This window comes from Halichoerus grypus, chromosome 15, assembly GCF_964656455.1.
Source record: "Halichoerus grypus chromosome 15, mHalGry1.hap1.1, whole genome shotgun sequence".
Lineage (NCBI taxonomy): Eukaryota > Metazoa > Chordata > Mammalia > Carnivora > Phocidae > Halichoerus > Halichoerus grypus.
The window spans coordinates 18302609-18321204 of record NC_135726.1 but is presented as its reverse complement, the minus strand read 5'-3'; the positions used below and the strand labels follow the sequence as shown (position 1 = coordinate 18321204).

Below are 18596 nucleotides of genomic sequence, written 5' to 3'. Positions count from 1 at the left end.
GCGGCCCTGGGACGGCTGGGGAGGGATCCAAGGTTGGTCCTGATGCTCGCTAAAGCTAGAGGAGGGTGGGGCCAGAGGTCCTGGCTGGGGGGTGGGGATGGAGCAGGACAATTCCAAGGCTCCTCTGGCAGCCAGATCAGCTCAAGAAGAAGGCTCCTAGGTAGCTGGTCTGAGAGTCTGGACTTTGGGAGCTGATGTGGCAGCTGGGATGGGGGCGGGGGTGGGTTGCTGTTGTTACCACTGTGCCTGCTTTTTTTTTTTTTTTTTTAAAGATTTTATTTATTTGACAGAGAGAGACACAGAAAGAGAGGGAACACAAGCAGGGGGAGTGGGAGAGGGAGAAGCAGGCTTCCCGCTGAGCAGGGAGCCCGATGCGGGGCTTGATCCCAGGACCCTGGGATCATGACCTGAGCCGAAGGCAGATGCTTAACGACTGAGCCACCCAGGCGCCCCACTGTGCCTGCTTTTGATGCCCAGGTTTGCTGCTCTGGCAGCCTCCAGGCTCCTGAGGGGGTGCCTGCTTTAGAGCCAAGGAAGCCATCATACCCACTGCCCCTCCCCTCCCAGAAACCAAGGGCCTGAGCATGTTGTGGGGCATAGTGCCTTCTTCTGGCCACACAGCCTACCTTCTTACACTCTTCCCACAAATTGTGGGGAGTGTCAGGCCAGGCACACATGCCCTAAAGGCACCTCACACCTCAGAGCTGGGAGGGATCTCACAGGTCAACTCTCCAGGTAGCTTTCACCAGTTCAGGATCCCCTGAATGAAGGTGAAATGATGGGGAGGGCATGAACACAGCCTAAACGCTGGCAGCAACTGGACATCTGACACATGGGGTCTTCCCTAGTCCTTATGGCAAACCCCAGGGGAAAAAAAAAAAAGGATGACTTTTTTTTTTTTTTTAAACAGGTGAGTAAGGTGAGGCTTAAAGAGAACTGAGTTGCTGGAGCTCACCCAGCAGGTAAGTGGAGGAGCAGGCCTGGGTTAGTGTCTCTGGCTTCAGGACCCTGACCTCAGCCCCAACCTCCTTGGCTGGACTTTGTGGGGAAGGGGGTAGGTGAAAGTGCCCAGGAATGTACCAGAGTGGAGGGTCTGGGCCTGGTGGACTCTGGCAAGCCTGAGTCAGCTCCAGCCCAGATAGCAGTCCCCCACCGGGTCTTGGAATCATACAACCTGTCTTGGTGCCTGGGCCTGGAAGGAAGATTGAGGGCTGCAAGGAAGGGGCCCCTTCCTCCTACCCTCCATGAAGATACCCGTACTGGTTCCTAGCAGCCCCAAGCAGCTGGTTTGGGCTGAGAGAGTTTCTCTTTCTAGGGGCCTCCTGGGACCCGGGGCCCACACTTATCTTCTCCCGCGAGGAGTGAGTGCTCCCAGTTTTGAGGAGAGAGGGTGGGGCAGCCCCCCCCACACTGCGTGCATTCAAGAGCAGAAGCCTGCCCCGCTCCACCGCCCCCCCTCCCCCCACCGCAAGCCCCTTCCCTCTATCCCCAGGCCGACCGACCCACCGGATCCCTCACCTCGGGCACTTACACCGCCTTCCCCAGCAGGGGGCCGCTTCCGGCGCTCTCAGGCAGGCGGGGGGAGTGGGCACAGTGGGACGGCTGGCGGTCGCTGCCCCTCCCCGCCGACGGAGAAGCCAAGTCAAAGTAAGGGGGCCCTGAGGGTGGGAGTGGAGCCGAGCCGCTTGGCCCCAAGGGTGGGAGGGGGCGGCGGCGGGCCGGGGGCGCTGCGAGGGCCCGCTCCTCAGCGCTTTCCTGGGGGTCCGGGCCGCTGCCGTCGGGCCTGGGGGTGGGATGCAGCTCCGTCCTCCGGCCCCCAGGGGGCGGCGCGGTGCCGCGTCCTCCGCCGCCCTGCGTTCCCTCCCCGCGGCCAGGAGGCGGCGCCCGTGGACGCCGGGCGGCGCGCTGTACCCGCCGTCGACGGCGGTGCGGTAGGTTTGAGGGCTCCGCTTCGCCGTCTCGCGTCCCGGACACGTGAGTGTGGCGGGCGGGCGAGGGATGGGGCGCGGAGTCTCGTGGCCAGACAAGGCCCAGTTGGGCGGGTGTCAGCACTAGGCAGCACGGCGTTCCTGCAATGGCGGCGTCCCATCCGCATAGACCAGCAAAGCGTGGCAGGGATTGCGCGTCCAAGCGTGGGGGCCCTCTTGGCGGAGGCCCACGTGAGCGTGGTCGGGCGGGGGCCGACCCCTGCTGGTCTCCCCTCTCTTCAGGTCTGAACTGCCGCCGCGTCTGTGCTCCCTCTGTCTGGGCACCAAGAGTGGCCTTCTGCCTGTCTCACTCACGGAGCCGTACCCACGACCATAATCAACCCATTTCCTGGATGAGCAGAAGCCTCACACTGAGGGCCCAGCCCCTCTCCCACTTGCCCTGAGCAGGCCCACTCTTAAGGAGGGGGTGATGGAAGGGCCACCGGAGGCTGGGGATGAGTCCCCAGACTCCCAGGGACACGCCACTGACTGGAGGTTTGCTGTGTGCAGCTTCAGGGATGCCTGGGATGAAGAGGAACCTGTTCCCCGCGTGCAGGTTAAGGACCCCAATCCTCCGAGACCTACAGCAGGGACAGCCCAGGGAGAAGGGCTACAGGGCAGCCCCTTGCCTGGGGAGCCTCAGTCTCCGCTAGGACAGATGGCTGTAGATGGGTCAGGGGATGCCCAGGGTTGCACATCGGGAGGTTCTTCACTCCAGTTAGAGGAACCAACCCCTTCTGGAGTGGAGAGCCTCCTGTGCCCAATGTCCTCCCGCCTCAGCCTCACACAGGGCGAGAGTGATAGTCAAGGGGGAGGCTTGGCAAGGGACCAAGTTCCAAAGAGGTTAATGCCAGCCCACCTGGGTCCTGAGGGCTTGGACAGTGATCCTGTGGACCCTGGAGGCCCATTATCTGAGACGACGTCAGAGCTACTGGAGGCAGGTGAGGGAGGCGGGGCCAAGGAAGTCTTGGAAGGGAGTGGGGGTTCCTGAAGGGGGGGAGGGCTCTGACCCTACTCCACCTGGAGCCCAGGTCCGAGGAGGGGTCTCTGGGTGGGTGGCCCAATGCAGACCCAAGCCGTTTTCCTCCTGAAGACCCCAGTGGATCCAGCCTCCCTAAGCCTGCTGATGATCTCCTGGCCCAAGACCTTGCCTGGGAGCTCCTGGCCAGTGGCATGGCTACCCTGCCAGGTAGTTGGGAACGACTGGAGGCGGTGGGAGTGGGGTGACTTGATTGGGCAGGTGTTCACTGCCTTCTCCCCACAGGGACTCGGGATGTAGAAGGCCGGGCAGTGCTGCTTCTGTGTGCCCATAGCCCGGCCTGGCTTCACCCCAAGTGCAGTGACCGTGAACTCATCCGCCTCCTGCTCTACCTGCGTGGCATTCCCAGGTTTGGGGAGGAAGTGGGGGAGGGGTTGGAGCCTGAGCTGGGAGCTGGCAAGATTGGGGCATTAGATACTGAACTGAAGCCTCTTCTTTAGGCCCGAAGTACAGGCCATGGGACTGACTGTGCTGGTGGACGCCCGGGTTTGTTCCCCACGCTCTTCCCTCTGCTGGGGGCTCAGCCAACTGCAGGTGAGTTCACGATGGTAGCTTCCCCTGCCTTCAGTCATTCCTTTTGTGTAGGGTTGGGGACATGGTTGAACTCAAAGTCCTTGCAGGAAGCCGCCCCAGGGTCAGTGTACCAGGTGCTGCTACTGGGAAAGATGCCGGAGGAGGCGCCTTCCAGGCTGCAGGTACAGAGCCCTTTCGGCCAGGGGTGGAGATGGGCTGTTTCCCCACTCGGCCTTGGTCACCACCTGCTTTTCGGGCAGCTGCGGCAGCTGCCTTCTCATCAGAGCCTGCTGAACCACGTCTCCACCTCCGGGTTGCCGGCTTCAATGGGAGGAGGCCTGCCGTACTGCCACCAGGCCTGGCTGGACTTCCGGATGGTGAGTGCAGTGGGTGGGGCACAGGGTGGGTGGCAGGCAACGTGGCCAGCAGAGGGGCCTTTTCTGGGTTGGCTTGAGCAGTGCAAAGCCGGCCTGGGACCCAGGACGCCTGGGACGAGCACTGCACTACTCTGGTCATGCCTGCCCCTGCTCACAGCGTCTGGAAGCCCTCCTGCAGAGCTGCCAGGTGGTTTGTGCCCTGCTCCAGGGGGCCATCGAGAGCATGAAGGCTGTGCCCCAGCCCATGGAGTCTGGGGTGAGTGTTCCCTCGACACCTCTCCGAGTGCTCCCTGTCTCCCTGCTTTTCTCCCATGCTCACCTCCACTACCTGTTGCACTTAATCACAGGAAGTTGGTCGGCTGTTACGGCAGGCACAGGTCCTGATGCAGCATGTGCTAGACTCACCACAGCTAGCATGGCTACAATGCCAGGGGGGTTTGGAGCTGGCATGGCTGAAGCAAGAGGTCCCAGAGGTGACCCTGAGCCCAGACTACAGGTAGATGCAAACTCAGATCCCAGATCTTGCCCCAGCTCACCATATCCTATGCCAGGGACTCAGCTGGCTGGCTCAGAACCAGCCAGGATTGGTGGTCCCAGGATAGGGTGGAGTGGAGCAAGGCAACTAAGAGCCCTAAGACCATGTACCCTATACCAGGCCAGCAGTGGATGAGGTTGATGAACTCTATGGCCGTGTAGATGGACTGCTGCATCAGCTGACCCTCCAGAGTAACCGGCGGGTACAGGCACTGGAGTTGGTCCAGACTCTGGAGGCCCAGGAGGGTGGACTGCACCAGGTGGGAACCATCTACCCACGTGGGCCCTCCCTCTGATCTCAAGCATGACCTCCACCCCACAGCAGCATTCCTTTCCCTGCTTGTGCCCCTCCAGATTGAAGTGTGGCTACAGCAGGTGGGCTGGCCAGCGCTTGAGGAGCTAAGGGATCCCTCACTGGACATGCTGCTCCAGGCCCAAGGTCCTTTTCAGGACTTGGACCAGGTTGCCCAGGTGAGTTTGGTCGCTTGTTTATTCCATAGGTATTGGGTCACTTGGCTGAGGACTGGGAATGCAGGATGGGTGAAAGCAAATCTATCGTTTTCTCTCTTGGAATGTACAGTTCAGCAGAGAAGATCAGTTGTAATCAAAGGTTCAAAGTCATATATGTGTTTGCAAACCAAGGCAGAAGCTCCGAAGAGAAGTAACGCAGGTGGTTCTACCTGAGTATATTAATAAAGACCTCACCCAGAAGAGGTGTTGGGCTAGCTTTCTTGAGATAGTGACTTTTGAACTGAAAGCTAAAGAATAGATCGGGGTTAATTAGGAGGAAGAGGGGTTGGGGTTAAGAAACATTCCAGGCTGAGGGAGCAAACAGCATGTGCAAAGGTTCTGTGGCAGGAGGGAGCATGGGTTGCCTGAGGAACCATAAGCAGGACAGTGAGGTTGAAATGCAGTGCAGAAAAGGGAGGGAGAATGGAGTGAGATGAGGTAAAATGAGGCTGGAAAAGTAGTGGCCAAATAGCTGGGCCCCTGTCGCAGTGTAATATCTAAGTGGGAAAGTCACATAATCAGATCCACATCCTAGGAAGATCATCCTTTTTTTTTTTTTTTTTTTTTTAATTTTATTTATTTATTTGACAGACACACACAGCAAGAGAGGGAACACAAGCAGGGGGAGTGGGGGAGGGAGAAGCAGGCTTCCTGCCCCACTGAGCAGGGAGCCTGATGTGGGGCTCGATCCCAGGACCCTGGCACCCTGACCTGAGCCGAAGGCAGACGCTTAACGACTGAGCCACCCAGGCGCCCCGAGGAAGATCATCTTAGGTTCTGGGTAGACGGGGGCTTGAAGGATGGATGTGTACAGTCCACAGAGGCAATTGCAGTGGCCCACCAGGAATGATGCTTTCCCTGGCCAGATGGTGGCAGAGAAGATTGATTTTAGAAATTGCTGGGATTTGATGGTGGATACATAGAAGGAGAGGGAGGTTTCAGAGTTGAATGAGTGCCGTTCCCTGAGAGAGGGGCTGGGAGACAAGGATCTTCTGGGGGAAGGGGCTTCATCAGTGGAACTCAGAGGAGAGACCGGGGTGTAGAGGGTCACTTGGTGGATGTGAGTTGTGGATGACATTTGAAGTTGGTCACACAAGACTTCCTGAGGAGAGAGCATGTGGACTGTGTTCAGGAGCACCAGTGTTTAATGGCCCAGGTGAGGGATGGGGAACAGGAGGAGGAACCACCAGAGAAGGACGAGGAGAATCAGGTGAGTGGAGAGGGGTCGGGGAACTGGCAGAGAGAGGACTGGAGGCTGCTGAGTGATGGTCAGGTGAGGCTTGAGAAGGGCTGGGGATGGCGGTGGCACTGAGGTTGCATTAGGCTGACGGGGAAGAAGCAGTGATACCAAGGATAACAACCTCTCCAGGAAGTTTGGCTGTGGAGAGGGGCACAGAGACAGAGGGGAGTCGGGCAAGGGAAGGTCTTCAGTCACAGGAGAGACTTGACACTGACATGTAGAGATGTCTGGAAAAGACTGCCCTGGGCTAGACCACCAGGCCCAGACGTGCTGAGCCCAGGCTCTGTCTCCAGGAGCAGGTCAGGCGAGCTGAGAAGTTTCTACAGCCACTGGCTGGCTGGGAGGCTGCTGAGCTGGGGCCCGCGGGGGCCCGCTTTCTGGCCCTGCAAGCCCAGCTCACTGACTTCTCCAGGGCTTTGGCCCGGCGGCGGCAGCGGCTGGCAGATGCTGAGAAGCTCTCCCGTTTTTTCAAGCAGGTAGGGGGGCTGTCGTGACCTTGGCTGCGGGTGGCTGGCGGGGGTGCAGGGGTGGCTGCCTGACCCCAGCACGGCCTGAGCTCTTTCAGGACATTCTGCCTGTTCTCTCTCTTTGTCTTCAGGGTGACCCCAAAATCCAACCGGGGGGGGCATGGCCTGAGTCGCCATCCTGCGGGGATGCGGCGTGGGTTGAAGGGAAGGCTCGCGGTCTTGGTGGGCCCCATCTCACTGCCTCTCTGGCCTTGGCATTACAGGCCTCGACCTGGGCTGAGGAGGGGAAGCGGCTGTTGGCAGAGCTGGAGCACGAGCACCCAGGGGTCGCGCTGCAACGGCTGCAGCTGCATTGGACCAAGCACCCTGACTTGCCTCCTGCCCACTTCCGAAAAATGTGGGCTCTGGCCACAGGGTTGGGGTCTGAGGGCATCCGCCAGGAGTGCCGCTGGGCCTGGGCACGATGCCAGGACACCTGGCTGGCCCTGGACCAGAAGCTAGAGGCCGCGCTGAAGCCACCACTGCCCACAGCCACGACCACGACGGGCAGCACGGCTAGCCTGGGTGTCAGCCGTGTCCCTGCTGCATCTGCCACCCTTCCCCTGAGGAAGGCCTACAGCCTTGATCGGAATTTGGGACAGAGTCTCCGAGAGCCTGCCCACCACTGCCACCATGCGGCCACTGCGGCTGCCTGCCACAGACCAGAGGCCGGAGGGGGTGCCCAGCCATGGTCATCCCCTGCCATGCCTCCGCCAAGCAGCTCTGATCCCAGGAGCCCCAGCAGGTGCAGGCAGTGGGCAGGGCAGGGAGGGCAGTGGCAGGAGAGAGGTCTCGAATCCTGATTCCACCTGTCTGGTAGGCTCCAGCTGGTGCTGGCGGAGATGGTGGCTACAGAGCGGGAGTATGTCCGTGCTCTTGACTACACCGTGGAGAACTACTTCCCCGAGCTGGATCGCCCCGATGTGCCCCAGGGCCTCCGTGGCCAGCGCGCCCACCTCTTTGGCAACCTGGAGAAGCTGCGGGACTTCCACTGCCATTTCTTCCTGCGTGAGCTGGAGGCCTGTACCCAGCACCCCTCCCGGGTAGCCTATGCCTTCCTGCGCCACGTAAGCCTCCCACAGGCCACATGGCTCCTAGCTGATTCTGCCACTCAACAGAGCCCCTGGGTGCAGGCTTGGTGCCAGGCTCTGTGCTGGGTACAGCTATGAGCGAGACCAGCAAGGTCCCTGCCCCTCTAAATGCTCGTGTTTTAGTAGAAGAGACATAAAAGTATAAAAGGGAATTCCAGATTATAGTTGAGGCCAGGAAGAAAATAATCAGGATAGATCGATGATTGTGAATGAGTGGTGGGCAGGAGTGGGGCAGTTAGAGGCCTCTTTGAGGAGCTGGTGTTTAAGCTGGGGCCAGAGAGAGGGACTGGAGTCAGAGTGTTCCATCCAGAGGAAAGATCAAGTTTAAAGGAAGAGACAGGTCAAAGTGGCTGAGTGCAGTGAGCAAGAGAAGGGGTAGTCTGAGGTGAGGGGTCCCAGAGTGGTGGTCCCAGAACAGTGGGAGGAGCAAGCCCCGCTCTGCACAGTGCCTGTTCTTGCCAGGTTACCCCTCATTCAAAGCCAGGCAGATTGGATCAGGGGGAGGCTTCCCTGGGAGCTGTTTATTGGCATTTTGGTCCTTTCAAGCTGAGGGTATCTGGCCCATGGGGGCCAGACTTTGGAAGCTGGCCCCCTTGCAACCTGGCTGAGCTGTGTGTCCTCACAGAGGGTGCAGTTCGGGATGTATGCACTCTACAGCAAGAATAAACCTCGCTCCGATGCCCTGATGACCAGCTTCGGTCACGCCTTCTTCAAGGTAGATGAGCCTGAGACTGTGGGGGAGGAGGGGACGGAGGAGGTACCCCGAAGCCGCCTGATGGTCTTCCGTGCACCTGGCAGGACAAGCAGCAAATGCTGGGGGACCACCTGGACTTGGCCTCCTACCTGCTGAAGCCCATCCAGCGCATGAGCAAGTACGCACTGCTGCTGCAGGAACTGGCGCGGGCCTGTGGGGGCGCCGTGCAGGAGCTGAGTGCCCTGCGGGCCGCCCAGAGCCTCGTGCGCTTCCAGCTGCGACACGGCAATGACCTGCTGGCCATGGACGCCATTCAGGGCTGTGATGTGAGTCATGCCAGGCCCTGGTGGGCAGGTGCAGTGGGTGTGAAGGGAGGGGGCGGCAGAGGCTGGGTACTCACTGGGCCCCAACTTGGCAGGTTAACCTCAAGGAACAGGGGCAGCTGGTGCGGCAGGATGAGTTCATGGTGCGCACCGGGCGCCGTAAGTCCTTGCGCCGCGTTTTTCTCTTTGAGGAGCTGCTGCTCTTCAGCAAGCCTCGCCGAGGACCCACGGGCACCGACACATTTGCCTACAAGCGTTCATTCAAGGTAGGCTCACCCGACCCCTCCCACGCTCCCTGCCCCCTTCTCCCCCGGCGCCTCACCGAGCCCCTCTCCTGGCCACGCAGATGGCAGACCTGGGCCTCACTGAGTGCTGTGGGGAGAGCAACCTGCAGTTTGAGATCTGGTTCCGCCGTCGCAAGGCCAGGGACACCTTTGTGCTGCAGGCTGTCAGCGTGGCCACCAAGCAGGCTTGGACGGCTGACATTTCTCGTCTGCTCTGGAGGCAGGCCATCCACAACAAGGGTGTGTCCCTGCCCCCTACGTCAATAAAAGGTCCCCCCTCTGGGCAGCTTACAATGTCCCACATGGGCCCAGGCAGGGCCTAGGGACCTGGAAATGCTTGGGAGCAGGGAGGTCCTGCAGTAGCAGCCACTGTAGGGGAAAGAACTTCAAAGTCAGGCAGGCCTGCTCTCACTGTCCCTGACTACGGACACAGTGTTAACCTGAGTATCAGAGGCCTTAACTTTATTTTTTTTTTTTAAAGATTTTATTTATTTGAGAGAGAGAGAATGAGAGAGAGCGAGCACATGAGAGGGGGGAGGGTCAGAGGGCGAAGCAGACTCCCCGCCGAGCAGGGAGCCCGATGCAGGACTCGATCCAGGGACTCCAGGATCATGACCTGAGCCGAAGGCAGCCACTTAACCAACTGAGCCACCCAGGCGCCCGGAGGGGCCTTAACTTTAAAAGGGCAGTTATGACACCTGCCCCCAGGATTGTGGGGAGGAGAGCATGGCACCAAGAAAGGCTCTGTGCACAGGACGGCTAATCTGCTGGGTATGGATGTATAGGAAGGACTTACTCAAGGGAGAGGGTAGATAGAGGCCCAAGGGCAAGGCTCATGTCCAGAGAGACCCCACGTATGCCCACTGTCCACCCAGAGGTGCGCATGGCTGAGATGGTGTCCATGGGCGTGGGGAACAAGGCCTTCCGGGACATCGCCCCCAGCGAGGAAGCTATCAACGACCGCACCGTCAACTACGTCCTGAAGTGCCGAGGTAGCAGGCAGGCTGCCGGGGGTGTGGGGGAGGAAGGCTGCATGCGAGGCACCGTGGACCTTTGTCAGCCCTTGCCTGTGCTCCCTTCAGGACCCTGGCCCAGGTAGGCTCTGGCCTGTCCCAACCTGACCCTCTCTCTTATGCAGAAGTTCGCTCTCGGGCCTCTATTGCCGTGGCCCCGTTTGACTGTGACAGCCCCTACCTGGGAGCCTTGAGTTCTCTTCCTGGAGACCCTGCCTCTTGCTCCGTACTGGGGTCCCTCAACCTGCACCTGTACAGAGACCCGGCTCTTCTGGGACTCCGCTGGCCCCTGTATTCTCCCAGCTGCCCAGAGGAAGCAGCACTGGAGGCTGAAGTGGAGCTGGGCAGTCAGCTGTCTTTGAGTAGGTCTGGGCTTAGGCAGAGGCAGGATGGTATCGCTTAGGGTCTGGCCCTCCGGTGCTGACAGCTTACCTCCCTCCTCCCTAGCTCCTGAGGACTCCGAGGTCTCATCCCAGTGCCCATCAGCCAGTGGATCCAGTGGGTCTGACAGCAGCTATGTGTCAGGGCAGGCCCTGGGCAGGGGTCTTGAGGACTTGTCCTGTGTGAGTACCATTTTGTCCTGTATCCACCAGCCCCAGCCCAGGCCTATGGCTGCCTTTCCTTTAGGTGGAAATGGGGGTGGGTGGGCCAGGGCCCTACCCCAGAGATGCTACCTGGACCCTGAGTTGCGGAAACAGGCAGTCAGGCCTACCTTGTCAACCACAGGTCTGAGCCCAGGCTGGAAGGCAGGCAGTGGACCCAGCAGCTTTTGCTCCAGGAAACATCACCTCTCTCAGGATCTGCTGTGACCAGAGTGTGGCTGCCACCTGGGCTACCTTCCAGCCCACATGCACTGCCCTATTGACTACTCTTTCTGATGTCTGTGCCCACTGGCAGACTGGCAGGGACCTCTCCTAGGGAGCCTAGCTGCAAAGCCTGAATGACTACCCTGATCCTGAGCTTCTGGCCCCCTGTCCCCTTCTTCTATTCTCTCTGCAGTTCCCACCCCAGTTATGGGTTAAGATTAGGCTAGAGCGGAGTGTGGGTGTTGCCATGCTCTAGGCTGGTGGGGCACCAAGTGGCTCTGGGCAGCGACTGGGCTGCCCCCACCCTCAGGAGGAACATAGGTGGGTTCCCAGCAGTTGCTTCCCGACCCCTGGTCTCAAAGCCAACCTTCTCAAACTTAGGGGCAAGCCCACACCTATTGTACCCTTAACTCTTGATTGCCCTGGCTGCCCAAGCCTAGCTCTTCCTGGGTCAGTTTGGTTATTTTGACTCAACACCTTTTGAATAGCTTTCAATTAGAGCTGTTATCTAAAATTATTTCACTGATTGTTAAGTCTTTGGTGTCTCAAAGAGAGAGTCCAGGCCCTTGACTCATAAATTACTCTTTATTTATAATAAAAATAGACTGACACACCCTCTGATGGGGACACACATTCTTAAAATGAGCTTTGGCAGGTGGGGATATGTGAGGGCAGCATTTTTGGTCACCCTAGCCCTCTTGTAAGTACTTGCCCAGGATAGAGTAAGAGACAGACCTAGACAGGCCCCTCTGGATGAGCAGGTCCACGCAGCGACCGTATTTCCTGGCGAAAGGCAGTGTGAGCTAGAAGGAAAGGCTCGTCTTATCCCTTACTTCCTGGCTGGTTGCCTACCCTAGTTCTGTGGGTGTGGGGGGGTCCTCCCATCTGGGGGTGGGGGCAGGGGTAGGGCAAGGCCTGTTGTTGGGGGACCTTTGATGCTCTTGGGCTCAATTCTGCCCAAAGGCCTCTCACAAGGCTGTGGCTAGGAGTGGCTACCAGAATGACCAGAGGGTCAAAAATGTATGTTTCGGGCCACTGGTTTTCCATTTTCTAGCTGTAGATGCTGACTTCACCTTTCCAATCAATAGACCAGCCAGGGGCCTAACAGTAACTGGGAACCAGTGTGTTTAGGGTGAAAAGTATTATAATAATATACCTGATTACAGAAATACCAAATTAAGGAGAAATTAGCTAAATCTTTTTCACCTACAATGTTAAAATAAAAACTTAAAACCCTAAAATTATTTTAAGGAATCAAAAAACAAATACAAAAAGACCTGGGTCATTCCTTTGACCTTATTGAACATTTTTTTGGTAAAGAATGCTTTAAAGCAGCTTATATATATATAAAAGGAATGTGTGACAGTGATGGTGTAGCAAAGTAGGTGAAATTGGTATCACCCATCAAAAAGGTCTGACTCCTAATAGTCTCTCTGATTTCAGCACCCAAAAACTTGGGTTCATGTGATGTGCTTCCTTAGTGATGAAGGCAAAATTGGTACCATTGGAGGAAAACTGCAAAAACCAGTGGCCCGAATGCCGCTTTCTGATCCCTCTGGACTGGTTAATTTCAGCCGTTGTTTCTCCCTCCTTGGGACCGGGGACCATAGGTTAGCTGCCTGCCTTGCCTTCTGGGCAGTGTTGGCCTGGCCCCCGTGCAGCCAGCCAGTGTCCACGTGAGGTGCCCACAGCGCCAGCACTCCCAGTGGGGTGCAGGCGGCCCTCACCTCCACCCAGCTGTACAGGCGCTCCTGCGTGTGCCGGTCGTCCTTGAAGCCGGTGATGGCCAGCAAGTCCACCACAAACTGCTTGGGGCTGATGCGCAGGGTCTGCCGGGAGAGCCCCCGGTCAGGCAGGCCTGGAAGCAGCTGCCTGACACACATCTGCTCCCTGCCTTGCAGAGCGGGATGCAGAACAGGGGCTTCCCTTGGTCTGCAGGAGCTCCAGGGATCAGGGGCCACTGTCACGCCAAGCTACCTCTTGGTCAGGGCTTGGTTCAGATGACACTGCCCTGTCTTCCTGTCCATGCGCTCCTTGCCACCCTTGTGCCCCTGACCTGTTCCCCTTGACTTGCTTCCCTTTGCCTGGCACCACTTATTGTGGAGATAGGGGGACAGACAGGTGGAGAAGCAGCAAGGTCTGGGGCCTGGCAGACATACCCACAGCCGGTTGGTTAGGGAGACCACGTTGGCTGTCATGGCTTTGGGGTCCTTTTGCCTGATGGAATCCAGGATGATGTCAGTCAGGAAGCGATGACATTTTTGTGCATAAAACATCTCTTCCCAGGATAGAGAGAAACTCAGGAAAGTCACCTCTGTGGAGGAGAGAGGAGATGTGGCCACATCTGCCTGCGGCTAAGGCCTTAGAGCCCGCCTGGAGGAAGGGAGAAGTGTAGGGCTCCTGAGGGAGACTGTTTCCCTGCAGCAGCCTGGGTAGGGGCGCAGGCATCTCCATAGGAAGCGCGGGGCCACGTGTGGCTTCAGGGTCTCACCTCTGGGCTGGGGGCTGGCTGTAGTCGGTGCCTGCCTGAGGTGGTCCATCTGTGTGGTATAGATGATGCTGTCCTCAAAGAACATGCAGGAACCATCGCTCCCCACCACGGGGGGATGGGCCACTTTGAGGATGACCCCTGCATTATCCACCTCACTGGCCTCAGGCAGAAGCTGCTCAGGGCCAGGGCTTTCTGTGAAAACAGCACGGGGTGGGGTTCCTCCTTAAGCCACTTTGGAGCCCAAGCAGGGAGGGGGTCTCTGGTGACAGACCAGCACAGTCAGTCACCCCAGCCTTCTAGTAGCTTCTGCTTCCAGCTTCTCAGAAGTGGCACTCTCTGCCGACAGGGCCCTGTCCTGGCTCTCCTCTCTCCATTGTCCTAGAAGCATTACAAACCCAATCCTACATTTCAGAACTCCAAGGAACGCCCCAAATTCTTCTTGAACTAAGGCTGGTATTAACTAGAGTTGATAATACCCCAGCTGGGAGACTGGAAATCGTTGGAAAACTGTAAAACGAGAGGAGCTTTTTGGGTGAGCTTTTGATACATGTCCACTCTGAGGAGTACGTTTGACAGACCAACTCACAGCTCACAGGCAGGGCCTGAGAAGGACCCTCCAAGGAGGGCCTAAGCCTTTAAAAGGGAAAGCAACAGAATACTGTAGAAAGACTGAGGGAGCAAACAGCCCAACATGGCAGTTCTCAGCGTACTCCCCTGGGTTGTCTCCACACTGCCCCTCCACACATAACACGCCTCTCTTCTGCTCCTTCTTCTGTCCATTCCACCTCAGTAATCACCCACACTCCTGCAGTCACACAAGCCAGAAACCTGGCCTCTCTCTTGCTGGATCCTTCCCTACCTTGTCCCCCAACTGCCTAGCCTGTTTGATCTAGAATGACCTTACGCTTCTAACATTCCTGCTTCTGCTGCTATGTTTCCTCTACTCCTGGAGCAAGCTCTCTGAATGCACACCTGACTGCTTGCTCCCTTGTTTAAAATTCTTCAGTGGCTGCCCACACCCCATAGGATGAGAACAAAGTACCAGGTCCTAAACTTGGCCCACAAGACCTGTCCTGATTAATTATGTCTTCAGCCCTGTTTCCCATCACTTCCCCACATGAAACCTGGCCTCCAGAGCTAGACCAAAGACCTGTTTCCACAAGCACCCGAGATTTCTCCTTCCTTCCCCTGCTCACTCCCCAGCCCCTAGCCTTCTTTGTGCTTCTATTATTTCATAGACACCCTCTTCCCACATGCTTCATGCAGACTCTTAGCCCCACAAGTTATGCCAGTGTGCTCGTCATCTCTGTCTGCTGCTTGGCAGAGCTTGCATCAGTAAATAGAGGGTTCTAGTCCCCCTTTGTCACTAATTCACTCTCTGGTCTTGGCCAAGGTTTGCCCTCTCTGTTGTTAAATGAGATTTAGGTCAAGGATGGGACAGGACTCACCATTCTCTCTTGGCTTCTGCTTGCCCCAGTCCTTCAGTGTGACAGCTCTTTTCATGGGGAAGTATGGCTTAAAGGTTGGCTCTGGGCCCTTGCCTTTGGCTCCAGCTCCAGCCCCTGCCTGTGGGCCCAGGTCCTTCTCTGAGCCTGTGGAATGGCCTTTCCAGGAAGCTGAGGTGCTGGGCTGGGAAGGAGCCTCACTTCCCGAAGGGAGCTGCAGGGTAGCCTCCTCCATGGAGCTGCTCCGGGGGACTGGCAGTGGCTGGAATTCCCACTGTTTGCAATTGACCATGTCCCATTCCCTCACCAGCGAGATGAGTTTTTGCATGGGGGTGATGGGAGGGTCTTTGGTGTCAGGTTTCTGTGTGAGGTTGACTGTGGTGCATTTCTTCTTGGGAGGACTCTCAGGGTGGGCCCCCCAGTATCTGGGGTTGGCACATAAGCCAGGACAGTGGGAGTATGTGCTGGGATTGCCCGCCCTCTTGGCACCTCGGCACACGGACACCTGGATGGTCCGGGAGTACTGCTCAGACTCCTCCGTCTGGCCGGATCTGGCCAGGGTCCCCTTGGCCTTGTTCCATGGAGTTCTGTCATTGCAGTCTTGGAAGTCCGTGGGCATGCAGGCTGTGGTCTGGGGAAGGAGGACACGGCAGCTCTGGGAATGCTGTGCTTCCACATTGAAGCTTCACCTGATAATAATAATCTGGGCCTCCAAGACCTCACTTGCTCACCCATCAATCCTATCCTCCACATAGGTCAGCCGTTTGAGCTTTGCTCAGCCTGAGTGGGGGTGGTGCTAGCCCAGGGGCCTCTCATATTCCAAAGGGACATACTATCAGCATCCGAGGCCACAAGTGGCCAACATTTCCCTGTGCTTCCTTCAATGTTTGGACATAGTTACCATGCTAGGAGTCCACGTAGGCCCTGCTCTTTAATTTTGCCATGCCCCTCAGTAGCAGAGCCTACTCCTGAACCCTGTGGTAGCGCTCTCAGGACAACAACGAACCAAACAAGGCTGGGGCTTACTTCTTTGGCGTCTCTACTGAACTCCACCAGTGACCCTGGCCCTTCCGTCACCACATGCAGCCTCCTGATGGGAAAAGCTTCTTCATTTTCAGATTCTTTCTCCTGGGTCCATGACCTGCAGACTCCAAGAGGGAGTCAGTGAGCAGAAGCTTCTACTAGTTCATTAACCAGTTGGTCAGGTCTGCCCTTTGGCTAGTTAACTCTAAACAGGGGCGGAGAAGGGCTCTTAAAAGGTTTCACTTAGGTTATTAGCCAATCCTGGGCCTGCTCCACCCCCTTAGCCCCAAGGAGAACGGGCAGGTGGGACTCAGGACAGGATTCTCAAGAGGACTATAAAGGTCCAAACTCCAGAACATGGTGTCTAGAGCAAAGTTTCCTTACTTGTATGCCTCACATTGGGCAAGAGCTTCTGAGAGGGATGGGATGTGGTAATCCTCTACCTCCTGGCAGAATAAGGGCCATTCCCTGCAGATGACAAGACGTCGTCAGGCTGGGCAGCTGCGGTGGGAGTGTGGGTGTGGGTGAAGGAACAGCAGTTCACATATTGGAAATAATATAACCTCCTCCCTGAAAGCTACAAACTCAAGATTTTTTCTTTTTCTTTTTCTTTTTTTTTAAAGATTTTATTTATTTATTTGAGAGAGAAAGAATGAGAGACAGAGAGCATGAGAGGGAAGAGGATCAGAGGGAGAAGGAGACTCCCCGCTGAGCAGGGAGCCTGATGTGGGACTCGGTCCTGGGACTCCAGGATCATGACCTGAGCTGAAGGCAGTCGCTTAACCAACTGAGCCACCCAGGCGCCCCAAACTCAAAAGATTTTTTCATTGCAGAAGGAAGGGGTTTCATCACATGATTTCCTTCCATTTGTCACTTACTTAAATTCAGATGGTAAAAACAGTTTTCCAAGTCTCAGGAAGTTGAGAATGTGTCGGAACATTTGGCCATCCCCGTGGATCAGCAGGGTCTGCCCGTAAGTGATCCAGTACACTCTTTGAGGGTTGGATAGAAGTTCTGGATACTGCAAGGGGTTGCACGCCAGACTCTGTTAGTCTGTTAGTTAAAGGGCTGGGTCTTCAGTAAGGGGCAGGTCAGTCTTCTCTTAATTCATTTTCTCAACCATTCTAGAACAGAGGCTTTGGGATTTCCATCTCCCTGTCTTGTTAGCCACAGGGAGCCATAGTGGGGAGCAGAGCATCCAGGGACAAGAACATCCCTGCTTCAAGTTTTGCTGCCTTCTAGACTAGATCACCCTCTCAAGGCATTTGTAACCCCGCCCTGTGTCTTGCTTGGTCCAGACCCCTCAGACTGGTCTCCTCCTGACCCAAACTCTTGCGGGCCTTCCTAGCGTGCTGCTCATACAACAAGAGCACTTTGGGCCAGGAGCAGCAGGAAGATACTACTCTAAGCAGGGGCTAGGGCTGTGTGAGGGCCAGGTGACTAGGTTCTAAAGCTGCTCAGCCACAGAAGCCACAAGGAAAGGAGGATGTCCTGGGGCCAGCATACCTTCAGCAAGGTCTGCAGGGTGGTTGCATACCAGCGGCTTCCCACATAAACTTTGATGATCTGTTGGGGGGAATACACAGTGATTTCTGCCGTCCACTCTTCATCTAAGGAAACCAATGAGAAGGAACAGATCACATGACCGGCAGGGAAATTAGGTGGGGCATTTTGGTTAATAACGCATGTTAAGACTCAATATCTTCATCAGTCATGTTGTGTTGCCTCCTCTGAAAAGCAGCAGGAACCCCTTAAACCAACCTTCTCTCAGGCCTTCCCTGCAGCTCACCAGCTAGCTCACTTTCCTGGGTGGTGAGGTGGGTTTGGAATGGCAGCTTGGAGGGTCAGCTGGTGACTCAGGGTGGGAAGGGTGAGCCCTCTAACATCTCATCACTACCAGGGATCCTGATGCTCTTCCCCTGACCCACCTCTCTCAAGAAAGCTGGACTGATGTTCCTGTCCACCTACATTGCCAACTGCCTCTGGTTTCTGGCTGGGTGTGTCCTGGGTGTATAACTCTTCATGTGGTGAGGAGTCCCTCTGTATGTTTGTGCTTGTGGTTTGGCAGATGTCACATTGCCAGCTCTCATCAAATCACTGTCACTGCTATGGAGACCAAGCCTCTAGGCCTGTCTGGAGAATGGAGCTTTATTTTGAGAAGATGAACCCATGACTCTTTTCCTAGGGGAGACAAGACTTAGGCTTTGTTCTGATGTTTGGGAACCAGTTTCTAATGAGCTTTGTAATGAGCAAAGGGTATATAACTAGGTTACATAATCAAGAGGTAAGAGGTATATCATTAGATTGTGAACTCCATGAAGATAAGGACTGGGTCCGTTTTGCTCACTTCTATACTCATAGTGTCTGCTTCTTTCCTGGTATGTGGTAGGTGCACAATAAATGTTGACTACTGCTGAATGATAGAATACAGTGGAAACTTGATCTAAAAACTTTTTGTTAATAAGAGGTTATAGGGAAGCTGGTGAAAACAACATTAGTTTTGGACTCAGACTCAAACTCTAGCTCGATCACTATCTCACTGTGTAATCTGAGCAAGTTACCTCCCTGAGCCTCTGCTTCATCTGTTAAAAGGACCCAGAGATTGCTTCCCCCTGGGTGGCTGTGAGGATCAAATGAGCACAGCACGTCAGCTCTCAGAGCCCGAGCAGTCATACCCTTGGAGACCATGCGGCCCCACACCGAGGTCAGTCGGTACTGCCCAGTCTGTGCTACTCAAGGC

At 56.4% G+C, this 18596-nt stretch overlaps 2 protein-coding genes across 2 annotated transcripts in view; one reads left to right on the top strand and one right to left on the bottom strand.

Annotated features, from left to right (window-relative positions):
- Positions 1-1491: 1491 nt before the first annotated feature.
- On the top strand, positions 1492-11513 carry PLEKHG4 (pleckstrin homology and RhoGEF domain containing G4). Its single transcript, XM_078062487.1, has 22 exons — positions 1492-1647; positions 2211-2908; positions 3061-3156; positions 3232-3355; positions 3447-3540; positions 3627-3701; positions 3780-3896; positions 4054-4152; positions 4244-4392; positions 4552-4690; positions 4785-4901; positions 6474-6656; positions 6911-7431; positions 7507-7753; positions 8403-8492; positions 8576-8797; positions 8890-9060; positions 9141-9318; positions 9954-10070; positions 10217-10453; positions 10539-10654; positions 10818-11513. Exons 2-22 carry the CDS (start codon positions 2398-2400, stop codon positions 10821-10823), a joined length of 3609 nt encoding a protein of 1202 aa, XP_077918613.1. The 5' UTR covers positions 1492-1647; positions 2211-2397; the 3' UTR covers positions 10824-11513.
- The window catches only part of KCTD19 (potassium channel tetramerization domain containing 19), a 27703-nt gene continuing 20613 nt past the window's right edge, over positions 11507-18596 (bottom strand). Inside the window, exons 8-16 of the mRNA XM_078063536.1 lie at positions 17363-17466; positions 16735-16877; positions 16241-16324; positions 15860-15974; positions 14837-15464; positions 13389-13580; positions 13057-13211; positions 12625-12726; positions 11507-11700 (exon numbers count right to left, since the gene is read on the bottom strand). Coding sequence (XP_077919662.1) covers positions 11587-11700; positions 12625-12726; positions 13057-13211; positions 13389-13580; positions 14837-15464; positions 15860-15974; positions 16241-16324; positions 16735-16877; positions 17363-17466 — 1637 coding nt within the window. The 3' untranslated portion in view covers positions 11507-11586. The remainder of the gene's footprint in view (positions 11701-12624; positions 12727-13056; positions 13212-13388; positions 13581-14836; positions 15465-15859; positions 15975-16240; positions 16325-16734; positions 16878-17362; positions 17467-18596) is intronic.

Bases quoted from the DNA above. Each gene is read 5' to 3' on its own strand.
- PLEKHG4 (XM_078062487.1), top strand. From the start codon at position 2,398: ATGGAAGGGCCACCGGAGGCTGGGGATGAGTCCCCAGACTCCCAGGGA. The intron at 3,157-3,231 runs GTAGTTGGGAAC...TTCTCCCCACAG, and splicing joins TGGCATGGCTACCCTGCCAG to GGACTCGGGATGTAGAAGGC. The intron at 10,071-10,216 runs GTAGCAGGCAGG...TCTCTTATGCAG, and splicing joins CTACGTCCTGAAGTGCCGAG to AAGTTCGCTCTCGGGCCTCT.